The sequence below is a fragment of the Gallus gallus genome, chromosome 4, assembly GCF_016699485.2.
Source record: "Gallus gallus isolate bGalGal1 chromosome 4, bGalGal1.mat.broiler.GRCg7b, whole genome shotgun sequence".
Lineage (NCBI taxonomy): Eukaryota > Metazoa > Chordata > Aves > Galliformes > Phasianidae > Gallus > Gallus gallus.
Window position 1 is genome coordinate 87,012,482 of NC_052535.1, and position 15,874 is coordinate 87,028,355.

A 15,874-nucleotide genomic window follows, 5' to 3' on the forward strand; every position below is an offset into this window, starting at 1 on the left:
ATCTATATAGCGTGGCATAAAGATGATTTCCAAGGTTCTGAGATGTCAAGCTTATTGACTAACTAAATGGAACCATCTTCACGCTATTTTTGAGGTGATGCATTTTCATCACCTACTTGATATATATGTCTCTGTTGAAGATTTAAACTATGGTTTTGACCCATTGCCCATATTTGGTAATAGAAAAAAAATAGTGAAATGTTGCTTTTTCATCTAAAAAAATAAAAGGAAACACAAGGCAAAATTAATTGGTCTACCTCAACTGTGATGCAGAAGGCATCCATGCATCTCTGCATTAAAACAGACAAGCCATACAAATTGAGGATTCCAAGGTTAAATGAGTTTATTGAGTTAGTGGTTACAATGGTATGTCAGATACCTGTAATCCAAGCTACACCTACATATTTGCCTCTAAATTCTCACATTGTCAATTTCCATGTCTCTAAACATTCCACCATCAGGTCTTCTATTACTAATATAATAATAATCATCATAATAATAATCATAATATAAAAGGCAATGTCAATCACCATATTGTGCTTCATACTCCACCATAAGGAATTCAGTTGGCAAAAGTAAACCTCTGTTCATATTAATGGGAAAAATTGAAACGTGAGCAATCATAACACTACTAGAATATAAAGAACAAAATATTGTTTAAAAGAAGCAATTTTAAGATGAATTAGTTTGCATCTGTTTTAAAAATTCACATACTATAATGAAAATGACTTAAAAGTTATATCATTTAATTATTGGGCCACACATTTAAGCATATTGGCTAGTACATTTTTGCACTGGAACAGAAGCAATACAAGCTTTATGGTCTACCATTACAATTCCTTTTTTTTTTTTTTTTTTTTTTTTTTTTTCCACTTAATATACCTGCCAACCTAATGTTTCTTGCATGCATAAAAATTTCTGGGTTTAGTTTTGAATTCATTATTTAACCCAAGCAAATACTCCTGTGATGCAAATTCTTTGGCCAATTTAATGCAATAGTTTAGTTTAAAAAGTAAGCTTGGACCAAGTCCACTGAACATTGGAAGAGAACGCCCTTAAATTTTGGCATTGCAGAAAGTAGTTACTTCAATAGAGCTTCAGGTCGCATGCAAATTGACACTGCTTCCCCCCCACCCCATGCCAGACGCATACAAGTCGGCAGGTATGCATACAAAAAGAATATAAAACCCTGCTGGTAAAGCTTAGTGTTTTAGAATGAATCCATAGCTTTAAATTCACTTAAGGCCTGTACAGGGGAAATATGTTTCTTCTGGGACCCTCTTCTCACTCTTGTCTGATATTCTTCTGGTTTTTCTCTCTTTACTAGAGGTTTCTTCTCAGGTGCCTTCATCTTCCAAGATACAACTGGGGAGTTCACTGCAGCAGTACCATAGACCTTCTGATACTTAGTAGAAGCTACATATGATGCCTTCACTGTAAGGACCACAGCGTTCATCAGATTTTTAGCTGCCTGGATGAGTGAAGTGGCACTGTCCAGCTATGAAGAGAAAAGAAAATGAAATATAGCATGGTTACTCTGTGTCTGGATCACTCCCTTACTGAAGTCTGGATGCTCTGAGAACCCACTAAAGATACAATGAGCCCTCTGAGGATTAATCAACAGGCTTGCAGAAACAAGCACCAGAAGCAATATGCACCATATTAGGGGAAGACTGTGGTACCTCACATGAACATTTTTTAGTAATTCAGAGGGAAAGCTTGTGCTGGCTGATTTTGCTGATTCTTTTTCTATGGATCAAGATTCAGATCCCTCGTTTTTTCTCAAAAACAAAAACAAAAAGACTTCTCACACCTTTACAAATTTACTTTTAAGTGTCAGAAACAACAAAATAGGTCAGCAGACATTTTCCCAAGTGATCTTTTTTTTTTATTATTATTATTATTTCTATGAATCCCAGGTTAACATCCACAGCGACATCTGCAGAAGTAGTGTGATACCAGCGCTGAGCTTGTTCGAGAATCCTATGCGAAAAGACAAAAGGAGATACAAAAACTCCTAAAGAATTAAAAATTTGAAACATTTAACCACATATATTTTTTTTATTTCACAACTGTAATACTTACTACTCACGTTCACAAGTAATATTACTTCGTGATAAGCGAAGTAACTTTGTACATATGCCCCCATGTTTCTCCCATGCTCAAGTCTGCCTCAGGTATATGGATACTCTAGATGTAGGAGGCCTCAAGAAGTTGTTAAACTTCAAACCACTGGGACTTTCAATCAACAAGCTTTCATATTCTGAGATCAAGTACATGCCCCTGGCCAAGTATTTCAAAAGAATTAAAGCAGAAAGTGGGACTTCCAAAGCAATATCTCAGTGTTCCAAAATACAAACTAGGTGCTTGCCAAATCCAACTAGGCATCCTCCAATCATTAGGTGCTTAAATATATGGACTTAAGCAGTGCAGCAAACTAGTTTACTATTTAGGATGTTCAGTTATCTCTGTCTCAAAATGGTAAAAAAATGGTATTTACTTATTGTGGTAAAGCCTTTCTTTTCTATCATGGAAGTTGGCTTAAAGTTGTAGCAGTTTCCCCTATTTTTTAGCAACTATTAAGGATGCAGTGTTATTCAAGCTCTTTAATTCCACCCCACAGAAAGTTCTTAGGTGTTTTTAACTGGAACAGAACACCCATCCTCCCTCCAAACTTTTCCCACTCTATCTTTTGGGACCGTACAATTACTAAACATGAATTTAAAGCAAGGTAATTGGGACAAATACTCATAAGGCAATTAAAAAAACACCAACATAATTCATCTCAAACACTCTGGGTCATTAACAGAAGAAGAGAGTTCAGAATATAAATGCAGGAGAAACGTCTTTCTGAAAAGTATTGGTGACTGATGTCAAACAAGAATAGACATTATAGGAAGCCTGCACCGGGAAGCACATTCATCTACAGACTTACCTATTAGTTTGAATTCCTCATCTGTGGCCTATATTCAATATAATTCATTAAATACATAAACAGTTGTATACAGTGAGGTGCAAAACAGAAAAGCATTTTGATGATTCTCACGTAGTTGGTGCAATTTCCTGAAATACATAGTTAATTGCCTGTCCCCAGTAAGTATTTTTCTTCAGAACTAATTTGCATTTTCTGTTAGTAAAAGAAACTAAGTTAAAAGATGGAAAATTATATTATATGGCAGAAACATGACTGTTCAATAGGCAGTAATTAAATATAATTCAGTATAGTGTTATTCTATAACCATACTATTGCATGATTTATAGGGCAATCTATGTTTGTTGGCAAATAACAGATCATACTCTATTAAATTAGGATATTCTAATTTACTGCTGAGATCTACAGTTAAACATTATTCACTGTTAAATGATTCTTTTTGAAACACCAGTGGATTGATTCCGAATATAAAGTGATGCCGCCAAATAGTATTTACTTTGTAATCAGTGTGGGTAAACTGACTGGATCAAGCACATATTGTACATTTCCATTAATTCCATTTGTTGAAGATTTCACATTTTCCATGATTTCTTTGCAAAAAAAGAAAAGTTCTGGTAGCTGGTGTAAATGGAGCATATTTTAAGAAACAGAATGATGAAAGACCTCATGCTGAAATGAGGAGGCACATAAATAAGATGCTGAAATGCATACATAGAATGTAATCTACATCTTTAAATGCATTAATAATGTTATGGAGTTTATTGGTAAGGTTGTGCAGAAGCATGTGTAATTCTACAAGATCAGATGAGGATTGTAATGATGTCTTTTACATATTATGCTGTTTTAATTACCTTTAGTTCCAATTTTCTGTTATAACGCATAAGAGCACCCTATTTTCACCATTATTAATCTAATTTTGACATGCCTTGTCCTTAATGTTCATTTGTATTGTATTGCTTTCAAGTTTTGGAAACAGAAAAGAGACATAAAAATCTGACAAGAGTATTCTGATATGATTGTTTTCCAAAATCTTCTGGAAACCATCCCACACATCCAGTTTGGCTACCTAAGCACTCCTAGTAATTTTTGTATTGCCTCCAGCTCCATGTTTGTATTCTGGCTTAGTAAAGAAGAATTTAACTGAATGAACTTCATCACTCCAATTAACATTCAGATCTTAACACACTGCTGTGTTACTTCAGTTTAAGCTGTGCTTGAAAAGCACAGTTACAATGGCATAAGATTAAAGCAAAGCCAAAGTATGTTAATTCCTTACAAAATCAGGGCATAGAGACACACACATTTTCCCAAACAGATGAATAAAAATAATAATAAAGTAATAATACTAATAAGGAATTGTGTTGGATTAACATTCCATATAGAAATACATCTATGAAATCACTGCACAGTACAGAAGGCAAACTTCACCACCTAGCAATGGTTAGGGAATTATGAATATAATGAAAGCTAGTCCTTGATTGGCGTTACAAAGTGATAGTGTTCTGCTACTTAGGAAAAAAAATAAAGGAGAAAATTTATCCTCATATTTAGAATTGAAAACGTAGTGCAAAAACCAAGAGAAAAGAGACTTCCAGAGAAGTCTTTAAGAAAGTAGTATAGGTAGTTTTAAGTGAGCTAGTTGAAGAATGTTACAGATCGTTATTGGTAGTTTTAATAAATTTTGGGAAGCAGAAGAAATAATTGTACATAGTTGTTAGTCCAGAAATATTTCATCTGGGGAAACAAAATGACCTCTGAAATTATAGGCCAGCTCAGCTGAGAGCATTCTCAAGTAAAATAATGCAAATTCTACAACACATTCAGTGATAGGTGGATGGTTGGACTGGATGATCTTAGAGGTTTTTTCCAACCTTGGTGATTCTATGATTCTATAAATAAAGGGGGGAATGAAATACAATTAACTATAACCAAATGGTTTTGTGCACAAAAATATTTTCAAAGTAACCTACATCATATTTTGATGTGATTAAACTTAGGTTTGCTTGAAATAATGATGTTGATATAACTGTAGATCTTTGAGTAGATAACAATTGGTATGACATGACAGTTTGATTAAAAACACAGGTGATTCAAAATTATCATGGCACTTTTATTACTAAATTTTCTAATAACTAAATTTTCAGAAATATGTATAGGCACTGAAGTCATTGTTACACTATGACTTTTCAGTGGGCTCTTGGAGAAACCAGTTTTCAGCTTTACATTATTTCTGGAAAAAAAAAAAAAAAAAAAAAAAAAAAAAAAAACTTGCTGGAAAAAAAAAAAAACATCCTAGAAAAAAAGTCATTTGTAATTGATAATACTTGCAGTTAACAGCTGGAAATGTGATAAGTCATACAGAGGACGATTATCTGATAAGATGGTAAACACCAGAAAGGTAGTCTTCAGTTTTGCTAATCTTTTAACAAGTGATACCTACTTACAGAATAAGAAACACTTTTCTTGACAGAAGCAAGCCAACACCTCATCAAATCACTGCAGATACTTACACAAATAGCCCTTTCCAAGCAATGCTGTAGAAAAGGACTAATATGAACCTTTAGTATATAAAGACGGAAACTGATGAAATAGGTTAAATAATCATATTCAGTATATCCCCAGATGTTGAATACCTCAATGCAGTAAGAACAAGTAAGAGGAAGTGGAGAGAACATAACAAACCTCAAGAATAAAAAAATATGTTTCATGGGAAAGATTCAGGCAGCTCTGTCTTCCACTAATAAGGGAATGAATGAAAAGGAACTAAGTCAGCAAGTACATGGTAACAGATAAGTGACAGTATTTCAGCTTTAACAGATTCATATCATGTCACTGGATCATAGAATGGCCTGGGTTGAAAGGGACTACAATGATCATCTAGTTTCAATCCCCCTGCTATGTGCAGGGTTGCCAACCACCAGGCCAGGCTGCTCAGAGCCGCATCCAGCCTGGCCTTGAATGCCTTCAGGGATGGGGCATCCACACCTCCTTGGGCAACCTGTTCCAGTGTGAAAAACTTCCTCCTAATATCTAACCTAAACCTCCTGTCTCAGTTTAAAACCATCCCCCTTGTCCTATCACTATCCACCCTTGTAAACAGCCATTCCCCCTCCTGTTTATATGCTCCCTTCAGATTAGACCAAGACTTAACAGAACGTAATGGCTGGAAGATAAAGCATGCAATTTTACTTATTAATTAGCTGAAACATTTTAGTAGTGATAGTAAATAATTGCAAAACCATAAAGGATAATGATTCTAGCTGTAGAAATTGTGAAATCAATATTGGAAGTTTTTGCTTAATATATTTACTCAAGTTTATCATAATTCTTGGAGATTTTTAAAATACATGATTTCAAGCAGCCCATCTGTCACTTAGGCAACTTAATGATAACAATGGCCCACACTGACCTGGAAACATAAGAGTGCAAAAAATAGTATTCATAATTATTGATGAATAAAGTTTAGTCTGTTTACTTGGTAAAAATTGTGAGGAGCAACTTCTATTTAATATGTTGCACCAGGTAAAGTTTATCTTGGACATTAGGAAGACTTTATTCAAGGAGAGGGTGATTAAATGTTGGAATGGGCTGCTTAGGGCTCCCCATCCCTGGAGGTATTTAAAATGTGTGGATGTGGCACTGAGGGACATGTTTTAGTCATGGGACTCAGTAGGTCAGGTTGATGGTTGGACTTGGTGATCTTTACAGTCTTCTCTAACCTAGACCTAACCATGATTCTGTATTGGAAAAGAACCTGCAACTCTTTGAATATTCTTGGCTAGAACTTGATTTGTAAGCCATTAGCAGATAATTTATGCATTGTCAAGACATTAAGGCCATTTGACTACCTGAATTCTGGATGCATTCCCCACTTCTCTTTTTGAAGCAAGTTTGTTATTTGTTACTACAAACCAAAAGTCAGTTGACACCCTCTATTGCAACAAAGGTTACATGAAGCAATTATGAATTAGGAAGGTGAATCAGAAATAACATTTTCCCAAGTTAACCTCTTACAAAAAAGAAAATTTTCCTCTGAACTGTGCTTAATCTTAAATATAGCACTATATATTTAAGATAAATGTACATATATAAGAAAAAGATTATATTCATAATACTCGTGTCTTATGCTTCAGTAGCACACTGCATGCATAAACATGATACTACTACTGACAGCCAATGCAAGAATGGCCTATTCGCTATTCAGATGCACTCATCCCTATGGTGGGAGACATCTGCTATTTTTCAGCATTACTACCCAATGCCTGAAGCTGTATTTCCGTCAGTCACTGGAGAATATGCATTAGGATTTTCCTAGATGCTCAGCTATTGTGAGAAAACTATCCCGCCTATTTGAATTTCTCTAACAAGAAAAAGTCATTATTTGGAAAACAACGTGGTTGCAATGGGGTTAAAAAGGGATTTGTGGGTACACAGAAAAATGGAATTATGCTCCTATTTTCCCAGCTATTTATTTTCTTATTTGATTGTGATTAACTTACTCCTTTAGACATGATATTTAATTACATCAGTACATTCTGGTACCACCAAACACAGACAATCTTCAGCCCTTCTAGAGAGAAAACTCCCACCCTGAGCTTGAATTTGACTACCTTTGTGGTAGAACATTTTTCACTATCTCTAACTGGAATCTCCCACATTCAAACTTCTGTGCATTGCCTCTTGTCCTGTCACTATGCACCCTTCAGAAGTCTGGATTTTCTGTATCCTTCTCTTACTGTATTGTGGTAGACAACAATATCTTGCCTTTGTCTTCTCCTCTGTATTCATGTAAACACGTCTACAAAGGTAGTGTAGATGATGCTGATGATCAGTTTCACTGCTATAAGAACAAGTCTTTTATCCAAAGGAAAAAAAAAAATGAGTAACTGTAAAGCTGAGGAAGAAAATTATCAGTTATTGACATATGTTTAATAGGCCACACAAGTTGTTTAAGTATAATACCAATTTCTTCAGGAAACATTCATGTTATCTTACGAGATCCTAATTTACTTTGCATATGTTTTCTTTTGAGACTCAGTGTTTTATATAGCATTTTGCTTGAACAGCAAGTGAGAAGTAGTTATAACCTCAGTGATCCACATACCCTGATTTCTATGATTTTAACCTGAGGACTATCATTCCCACACAAATTAATTCAACCCTTTCTCCAAAATCTTACCTCCAAATCAGAATTTATGAAGAGAAGACAAAGGTATAGTTTCATCAGTGATTTGAAAAAATGGTGAAATGAAACAGCATTTGCACACAGCTTCTTTTCTTACATGGTTCTTGCTTAATCTAAATATCATGCAGTAGTTGACTGTACTCACCTGATGTCAAAAATTATGACTGAATATCTTTTAATATTTATCAGGATCCAAGAACGGTTCATGGCAGTAGAAAACTCAGAGGTAGTTTTTCAGATGTCTACAATTGATCAAGTTTTCTAATAATGTAGGCATGAAAAGTGGGTCTGCTTATAAAAAATTCAGACAATGTGTTCAGAGACCTATGCAATGATCCATTTCTATAAATGAATTCTTATCTTGTGCTCATCCTGTGTAGCTCCAGGTGTTGGACCAAAGTATTTCTGTTTCCTTCTGTACTTGGTGGAGAAGACCAAGAGCCATGGAGTAGCTTAGATCTTTAATGAGCCCATTTTCTGTGAGTACCTCTCCTCTTTGATTATACCTAAACATATTAAATTGCACTAGAATCCTAAAGACAATACAGTGAACCTAGGCCTAGATGCTCAATATTTCTGAAAAAACGTATTTTAATTTTGACTCAAGTGTTCAAGAATTTAAACATAATGAATAGCTTTGAGATTATTTTCCTGAATTCTTCTTTTTTCATCCTCCAAATTGTCAAATGTCAGAAATGATAAAGCTGCAGCCTACTGAGCTTGGAAGCTCCTTAAAAGCTATTTTATTTAGGTAAATATTATTACAAAACAATTTAATTATTTCTGTCCAGAAAAAAATAGACAGCTTCCTTTCTGCCACAGCTATGTTCATAGAAAGTTGACATCAATTACCTATGAATACACACCCTTCCCACAACACTAAATCCCCTGACTCCACATTTCTCTGCATGGTTCTGTCATCTGCCTACACCTTGCTACAAATCTGAGTAGAAAAGCCTATTGTTCCTCATCAATGATAAAGGAAGTCTGGATTGAGTAACTCAGACATTTACGCTTGCATAGACTAAGCTCTCTCCACTTAATAATGGACAGACCAGTCAAAAACTCTTCAAAATTCATGTTTCTGAATAATAAAATACTCAATTTCCCTCACACTACTGAACCCATCCTTAATTTTTTACTTTTTTTGTTTTTTAACTTGAGTACGGTAGCCTCCATTTGTTACTGCAAGGTCTCTTTCCCACTTAATCATTTGCAAAATGTGCTTCATTACAGTGATCTCTTTTTCCTCATCTTGAAAATTTCCCGAGTCTTGGAGGAGCATATGGTGTTTGAAACTCATCATGATTGCACAGATCAAGGGTACATTAGCGTGCTTGCTTGGATATGTTCAGATGGGATGGATAAAAATTCAAAGGATTTTGATCAAAGAGAATCATATTTAATGACATTGAGTTTGAAATGGCCCAGGAATAAATGTTTGGGGTGTGAGGGTAGCCCTACTCTCCTCTGAAACTGTATACTCAGTCCAAATGCTACTGAGCATTTCGTTGGCAATTCAGATGAGCTGAGGTTAATGCTTAAAAGGATTGCAATCTAAATCTACACAAAGAGTCCCCTAGAATGCTTGTGCACTATCATCTATCTTCACTTTTTTTCCTTAAACAAGATTAAATCAAAAGTAATTCCTGTTGAGTCAATGGTATTACACCTGCCTAAAACTGAAATAAGAGAGGGCAGGGTGATGAGCATCTATATGCCAGCTGACACCGTTTGCAAACAGATGGTGCATTTCACAGCTCTCCATCACTTCTTATACAGAAAAAGAAGAAGGTAAGAACCAACCCACAAAGGTTTAACTTGTGAGAGGAATCAGCCTAGAAAATACAGAAAATGTGGGAATTATGATTAACCATCTTAATCATATTGAGAAAACGTTTGATCTCCATATACAATCTACATTGTTAAAGTATTATTTACATCTCTACCAGTATGACTGAGAAGCAAAGCTGTAAGTTCAATGCTGACCTGCTCAAATCCAAAGTTTTTAATTTACTAATTTCTGGTTTGGGCTGGAGTCACTGACACAGCTTGTGGATGGCAACTTAAAACAATGCAATTTTAAAGAATGCTTTATTTTTATATGCAAATAATGTAAAATATATTGAGGTTTTCAGAACATAGAAGATTTAACAAATTTAAATCGCCATACATTGAAATAAGTTACTCAGATACTTGTTTTCAAAAGTTTTCAATAAGCAAAATTACCTGAGTGAACATCTTATTATATTTCACTTTTATAATATAATATTATAATACAATAATATAATAATATAATATTAAAAGAAACATTGTAAGTGTCAGAATATACACTTAAGCCAATGTTGTAAAATACAAGAAGCTGTGCACTTTAGACATTTTAATTTTTATACTTAAAAAAAAAATAATAATTTCAGAGGAGAATTAACACAGTAAGTGTAAAATTAAGCTATTTATTCTCCCAGTGAGGTTACTCAGGCAAATCCACAGCCTGTGGTTGCATGACTAAAATTTAGTATTAGATTTGGTATAGGAAGATTCTAGATTAATTATCAAAATAGTTTACGGTATTTTGCATATCACTGCCTATGCAAACTCCCCTGTATATATAAATATGCCAACTTCTGATTTGCTCATCTTACAAGATAAGTGCTGAGAGCAATTTTCTTTGGATTTAAAGTAATCCACTGACATCTCTGTTTCATAATATCCCCCACAGTATCTCTAATTCTCCTTAATTACTGAATGATACCAATTCTGATCTCCCATTCCCAATCTTTATACTACTTTTAAAAATAATTTCTCTATATGCTACCAATATGCTTTCATATAATTGCAGTGAGATTAGGGGCACTGTTCAGTTGGTCTTCATGCTTTGCCAATTCTGTTCAAAACTCGAAGTCTCCTACATTAAACCAGAATAATTATATGAAGAAAAAAAAACAATTTTGTAAACTCATCAGTAGAAGATGTGTTTCGGATATTGATTAAATTTTCCCTCAAAGCATTTGCCTCTCAGTAGTGCAAACCTCAAACCCTCTTTAACATTTGAAATTCCTACAAAGATTTCCAAATGAAACATTACAAATTGACTAACCTGCTTTTTCTTTTCTACTCAAAAGATCAAAGTTTGCCAGGGAAGCTAAATTTTCTAGACACATTTTTGGCTACGCATAGGAAGGTTTGGAGACTTCATTGCTTTTACTAAAAGGAATAAGCAGTAATAATAATACTCTTTGCAAATGTTATTCAAAGCTAGAGGAGCCAACTATTTATTTGTGGCCCTTATTTTTCTCTCTAGCAGAAACATTTATTAGTGAAATTCTGGCAGCTTGCTAAATAAGATATTCATCCTTCTAGAATTTCACTCAGATCTCCTGTGCATTCATGCAAAGAGCATCACTGAGTCATCAGGGGGAATACCTATCTATCACTAGTGACCAATTCCCAATATATGTCAGTGACCAGAAGATGGAAGGCTCTGCATCCTATTCCCAATTCCTCAAAGCCACCTAGTCACCTGAAAATAGAAGTATTTCATCAATCAGACTACCGACCACCTATGATGCAAAGGCTATGATTGCAGTCACTGATTTATAGACTATGCATTACTGCCTTTTAGTGCCTTTCACCGTAATATGACATGGCCCCACACGGAGCTGATAAAGAGCGTTAAATGAACACAAACAGTAAGATTTGTGTATCCCCAGGGGCCAAAATCTTCATATGACCCTTCTCGTGCCCTATAGAACGAGCAGTCTGACATCTTGACAGCTTGAGTAGATACCCAAGAGGCAGAACAAGAAAGGAAGATCGTCGTAGTCCATTTTGTATTTTTTAAAATGCTGAGGGATATTAAAACAGTGAAGCAGTAATACTTGGGGCAAAGGAAAAACAGGTGATAAGACAAGACTTTAAAGTAAAATAGTAATGTATAGGTAGTGACACAAGAAAAATACCAAGAAATCCAGACAGCAACAACCCCGTCAATCTCAAGTTCACATCACATAAAAAAATCAAAAGCTTGGATTTATGATTTCAAACATTAAGAATTTGTTAATCTCCTGGGGTTTGATATTCTGCTTACAATTTACTTATGAATTTTATTTTATCTATAAGACAACTCTCGTAATTGGCTTACTGTCAATAGATAGCTTCATAAACATTCTGGATTAAGCAAATTGAAATCAGTATTAGAAAATACGGAAAATAAAAATCCAGTCCTGTAGAAATGATCATTATCCATAGTAAATGATGATAAACATATAAGCACCACCATCTATCCTTAATCAGAAAGTGATGGTTCAACACTACTGCAAGTAAATTAATGGAAAATTGGCAACTGAGTTTAAGGTGATCAGAGAATATCTTTTCACAATGTAAAATAAATAAGACAGAAGGATTGGTTTAACCATCTGTAAATGGATCATCTCTGCAAACAAACATCATCCTTGTTTTATAGATGACATTAGGAATTCAGAATGGGCAGGAAATGATTTTTCACTGGTGACTAAAACAATACATGCAGTTCATTCTGTGACCCAGTGGTTAATAAAAAGATAAAAAGCAATTGGGAAAAAAAAAAAAACAAACACCAAAACACATTTTCTTTTCCCTCCACCCGCACTCCTATAGAGAGAGTTAAAGACAGAGATGAGAGAGGAGGTTACTCACCGTTGAGGAGTCACCGCTTCCGGCCTCAAGCGTAGCTCCCTCAGCACAGGTAGGTGGGTGGGTAGAAAGTTGACTAGCCCTACTCCCATCTATGCCATCGCACTCTACCTCATAAAAGGTAGTGAAAGTGCTCTGAACTCCAGTCTGATTTCCGAGAGATACAGAAAAGAGAGAGTGAGAGAGAGAGCAAGAGAAATACTGCGCCGTAGCGTAGAGGTGAGGAGAGAAGAAAACGTGTGCTGAAGGAGCTATGCTTGGTCAAGGAAACAGGGACTCTTCCACGCTGAGTAACCCCGCTGTCTGGTGGTTCCTCTCACTTGCTCCCACAGCACAGGTTAGGCATGCAACCCCAAGTGGGTTGCTGGTTGCGAAAGAAGAAATATTTTGTCACCTCTGGATGAAAATCAGAAAGGATAGAAAGTTCTATCCCCATTAAAGGCTGAATGACATCAGACTGGGCATGATTTTAATTGACCTTATTTAGAGTACCATTATTTTAGGAATGGTTTGGAAAAGCACATCAAAACAGGAACACTGAGGCAGTGACTCCAACAGGAATTATGCTTGTGTCCACCAGTGCTTAATTTGATCAATAAAATTCAACACTGCAGCTGTCTGGACTCATTGAACAGAGTCAGCCAGAGGGGAGGCCACCTTCAGCAGTATTTGAAGGAGGATGGGAAAGAATTATTTTCTTCTCTTGAAATTGAGAATGGACAAACTGTGCTGAGAGAACAAGTGAGGGAAGTATAAAAAGTCTGGCCATATATTTATTTACAGAGCACACTTTAAGTTCCAGAAAATATCAACAAAATTGTGAAGAGGTGATGCTTTTAAAGACTGCACATTTTTAGACAATGAAACCATTACAGGCTGCAGCAAATTTTTTCAAACAACAATCCCAGAACTGAAACTGAAGGGCTTAAAAGGGGATATTCATTCTAATTTATTGCAAATGGAATTTTTATCATTCAAATTCTGGAAAAGCAAGTTTGAGAGTAAACAAAATTGATTATATATAACCTAGCTGTGTACTGAAATTGAAGAAAAAAATAGCATATGCTGTTAAAATAACTCCATTTAAATAAACCTGCTCAGAGAATAAGTGACTATTCAGTACCAGTAAAAAGCACTAGCATAAGAACCTGCTTTTTGGAAGATGAAAAAATGAATGCTCCTTAAATCTCTCTTAAGAACATGTATTAAAAGCACACAGTTAACACTGACATTTTCCCTTAGGTATTTTGTTGTTACAAGGATCATGTAAATTGTAACCTAATCATGATTATTGTTTTAGTCTTAGTCATGATTGATGTGTACTCCCTGCTCTGTTTGTGTGCTCTCTGTTTTTCTCTATTTTCCTGCCTGACTACTGTCTCGTACCAGTCTCTTCACCCAACAACAGAGGTCAGGTACTTTTCTTCTCAATCTTCAAAGCTTTTATCACAGTCTAGACCGGTAGTATCTGCAGCTGCTAGTTTAAAGTAGTGGATTTAAAAACTCAACACATTAGCTAGTCCAGCCAACTAAATGAAGATTTATTGTGATTGTTAGAGATGATATATAACCTCAGGAACACAATGCAAAGCTAGGCTGCAGCTGATTAATGCAAAGTGATGATAGTGCTGTGAATTTCAGTTCAGAATTGAATTAAACATATGTCTAACCAATTTCTAGTTACATAATTTTAATTTCAAGCCATTTGCATATATGAAGATAGGGGAGATGAAAAACACATCCTTTTATAAAGGAGTAGATTATGATATGCCATTCTAAACATCATGACCTACTGTCAAAAGGCTTTTCACTACAGGGCCTGCTTTCCAATTTCTAGTATGTATTAGTCCACCAGAAAGAAAAGAAATTTTGAACTTTTAAAGGCTTTTATGGTAAAATATACCATGTTAATTTACAAGTTACGTATCTTATGACCTGATCATCGCACCACAGTTGTTTTTGCCAAATAAAGTAGGAATAAATTTGGAACTCTTGTGACCAGCAGACCTTCAGAAGCCTCTAATCAAGTGTGGTCATTCTGATTAAAAGAATCAGTCGGAAAGTTCAGAGACTATATTCTTAAAAATTACATTTGTAGCAGCAGTTCTAAGAGCTCCTAAAAAGAAATATATGTATTTTTAAATTGGAATAGAAACATATGGATGTAGCACAATTAGCTTCTGGGAAACTGAGGATGGCCAAGGATATTCTCAAGGAACGAAACAAGAAATGCGGTAGATTTCATCACAAGAATGTGGTATAAACAGTTCAATAGATTAGGCAGCAGATCGTACCCAAACAGTATTTTGGCCTAGCACTGCTTGAACCTGAAACCCTGTTTTGATCTGTTTAGTATGATATCTATAGCTGATAAGATGATAAATAAAGAGGAAAAAAGTTAAGACTGATTTGTGAGCAGACATTAGAATAGATAACTTACCTAAACAGTGAACAAAAGCAGAGTATTAATATACTTAAATGAAAATATTTTAAAAATGTACATAAATTCAAAGAAGGAGGGAAATCTTCCAAGTGTTCAAAGGAATATTACTAAGATTAATTAAATGAATACATGTAAGTGCAAAGAGACAGCAAATGAAGATTTAAAAATCTTAAGTGAAGCTCAGCTGCATAAGAAAGCTATGTAAACTCACGCGAGGTGATTGGTTTGATAACTTGCAACCAGGCACTAGCAATCAGGGGAAAAAATGATTCCATATTCATTTTGACATCAAAGATCTGCTGGAAAAAAACACTGAAACATTTTCTTTCTTGCTTAAGAAGATGAACAGATCGTAAGGAATAAGCAGGAACTATTAAGGTATCAGTAGATACCAACTATGAAGTTTGAAAACAGTAAGGCAGTGAAAGACAGGGAGGAGTACCAACAGCATTGAAATATTCCATGTTTTATTGGTATACCTACAGAAAAAGGATGTATCTTACGAAACTGAAACAACTTGAAAAGAGCATTCCAAAATATCAAGCTGATACATAACATAAAAGATTGAGATCCTAACACAGACACACACCTGACCCAAAGATGTCCTGTTGCTGTAGTAGATCAACTTGATGGATGGATTGAA

At 35.1% G+C, this 15,874-nt stretch overlaps 1 protein-coding gene across 5 annotated transcripts in view; it reads right to left on the bottom strand.

Annotated features, from left to right (window-relative positions):
• Nucleotides 1-318: 318 nt before the first annotated feature.
• The window catches only part of CTNNA2 (catenin alpha 2), a 454,729-nt gene continuing 439,173 nt past the window's right edge, over nucleotides 319-15,874 (bottom strand). For 3 of the 5 annotated variants that reach the window (NM_001396955.1, XM_040698739.2, XM_015285873.4), the window contains exons 18-19: nucleotides 12,792-12,935; nucleotides 319-1,498 (exon numbers count right to left, since the gene is read on the bottom strand). In NM_001396955.1, coding sequence (NP_001383884.1) covers nucleotides 1,211-1,498; nucleotides 12,792-12,935 — 432 coding nt within the window. In that variant the 3' untranslated portion in view covers nucleotides 319-1,210. The remainder of the gene's footprint in view (nucleotides 1,499-12,791; nucleotides 12,936-15,874) is intronic. The other 2 variants (NM_205136.2, XM_040698740.1) reach the window with 1 other exon arrangement.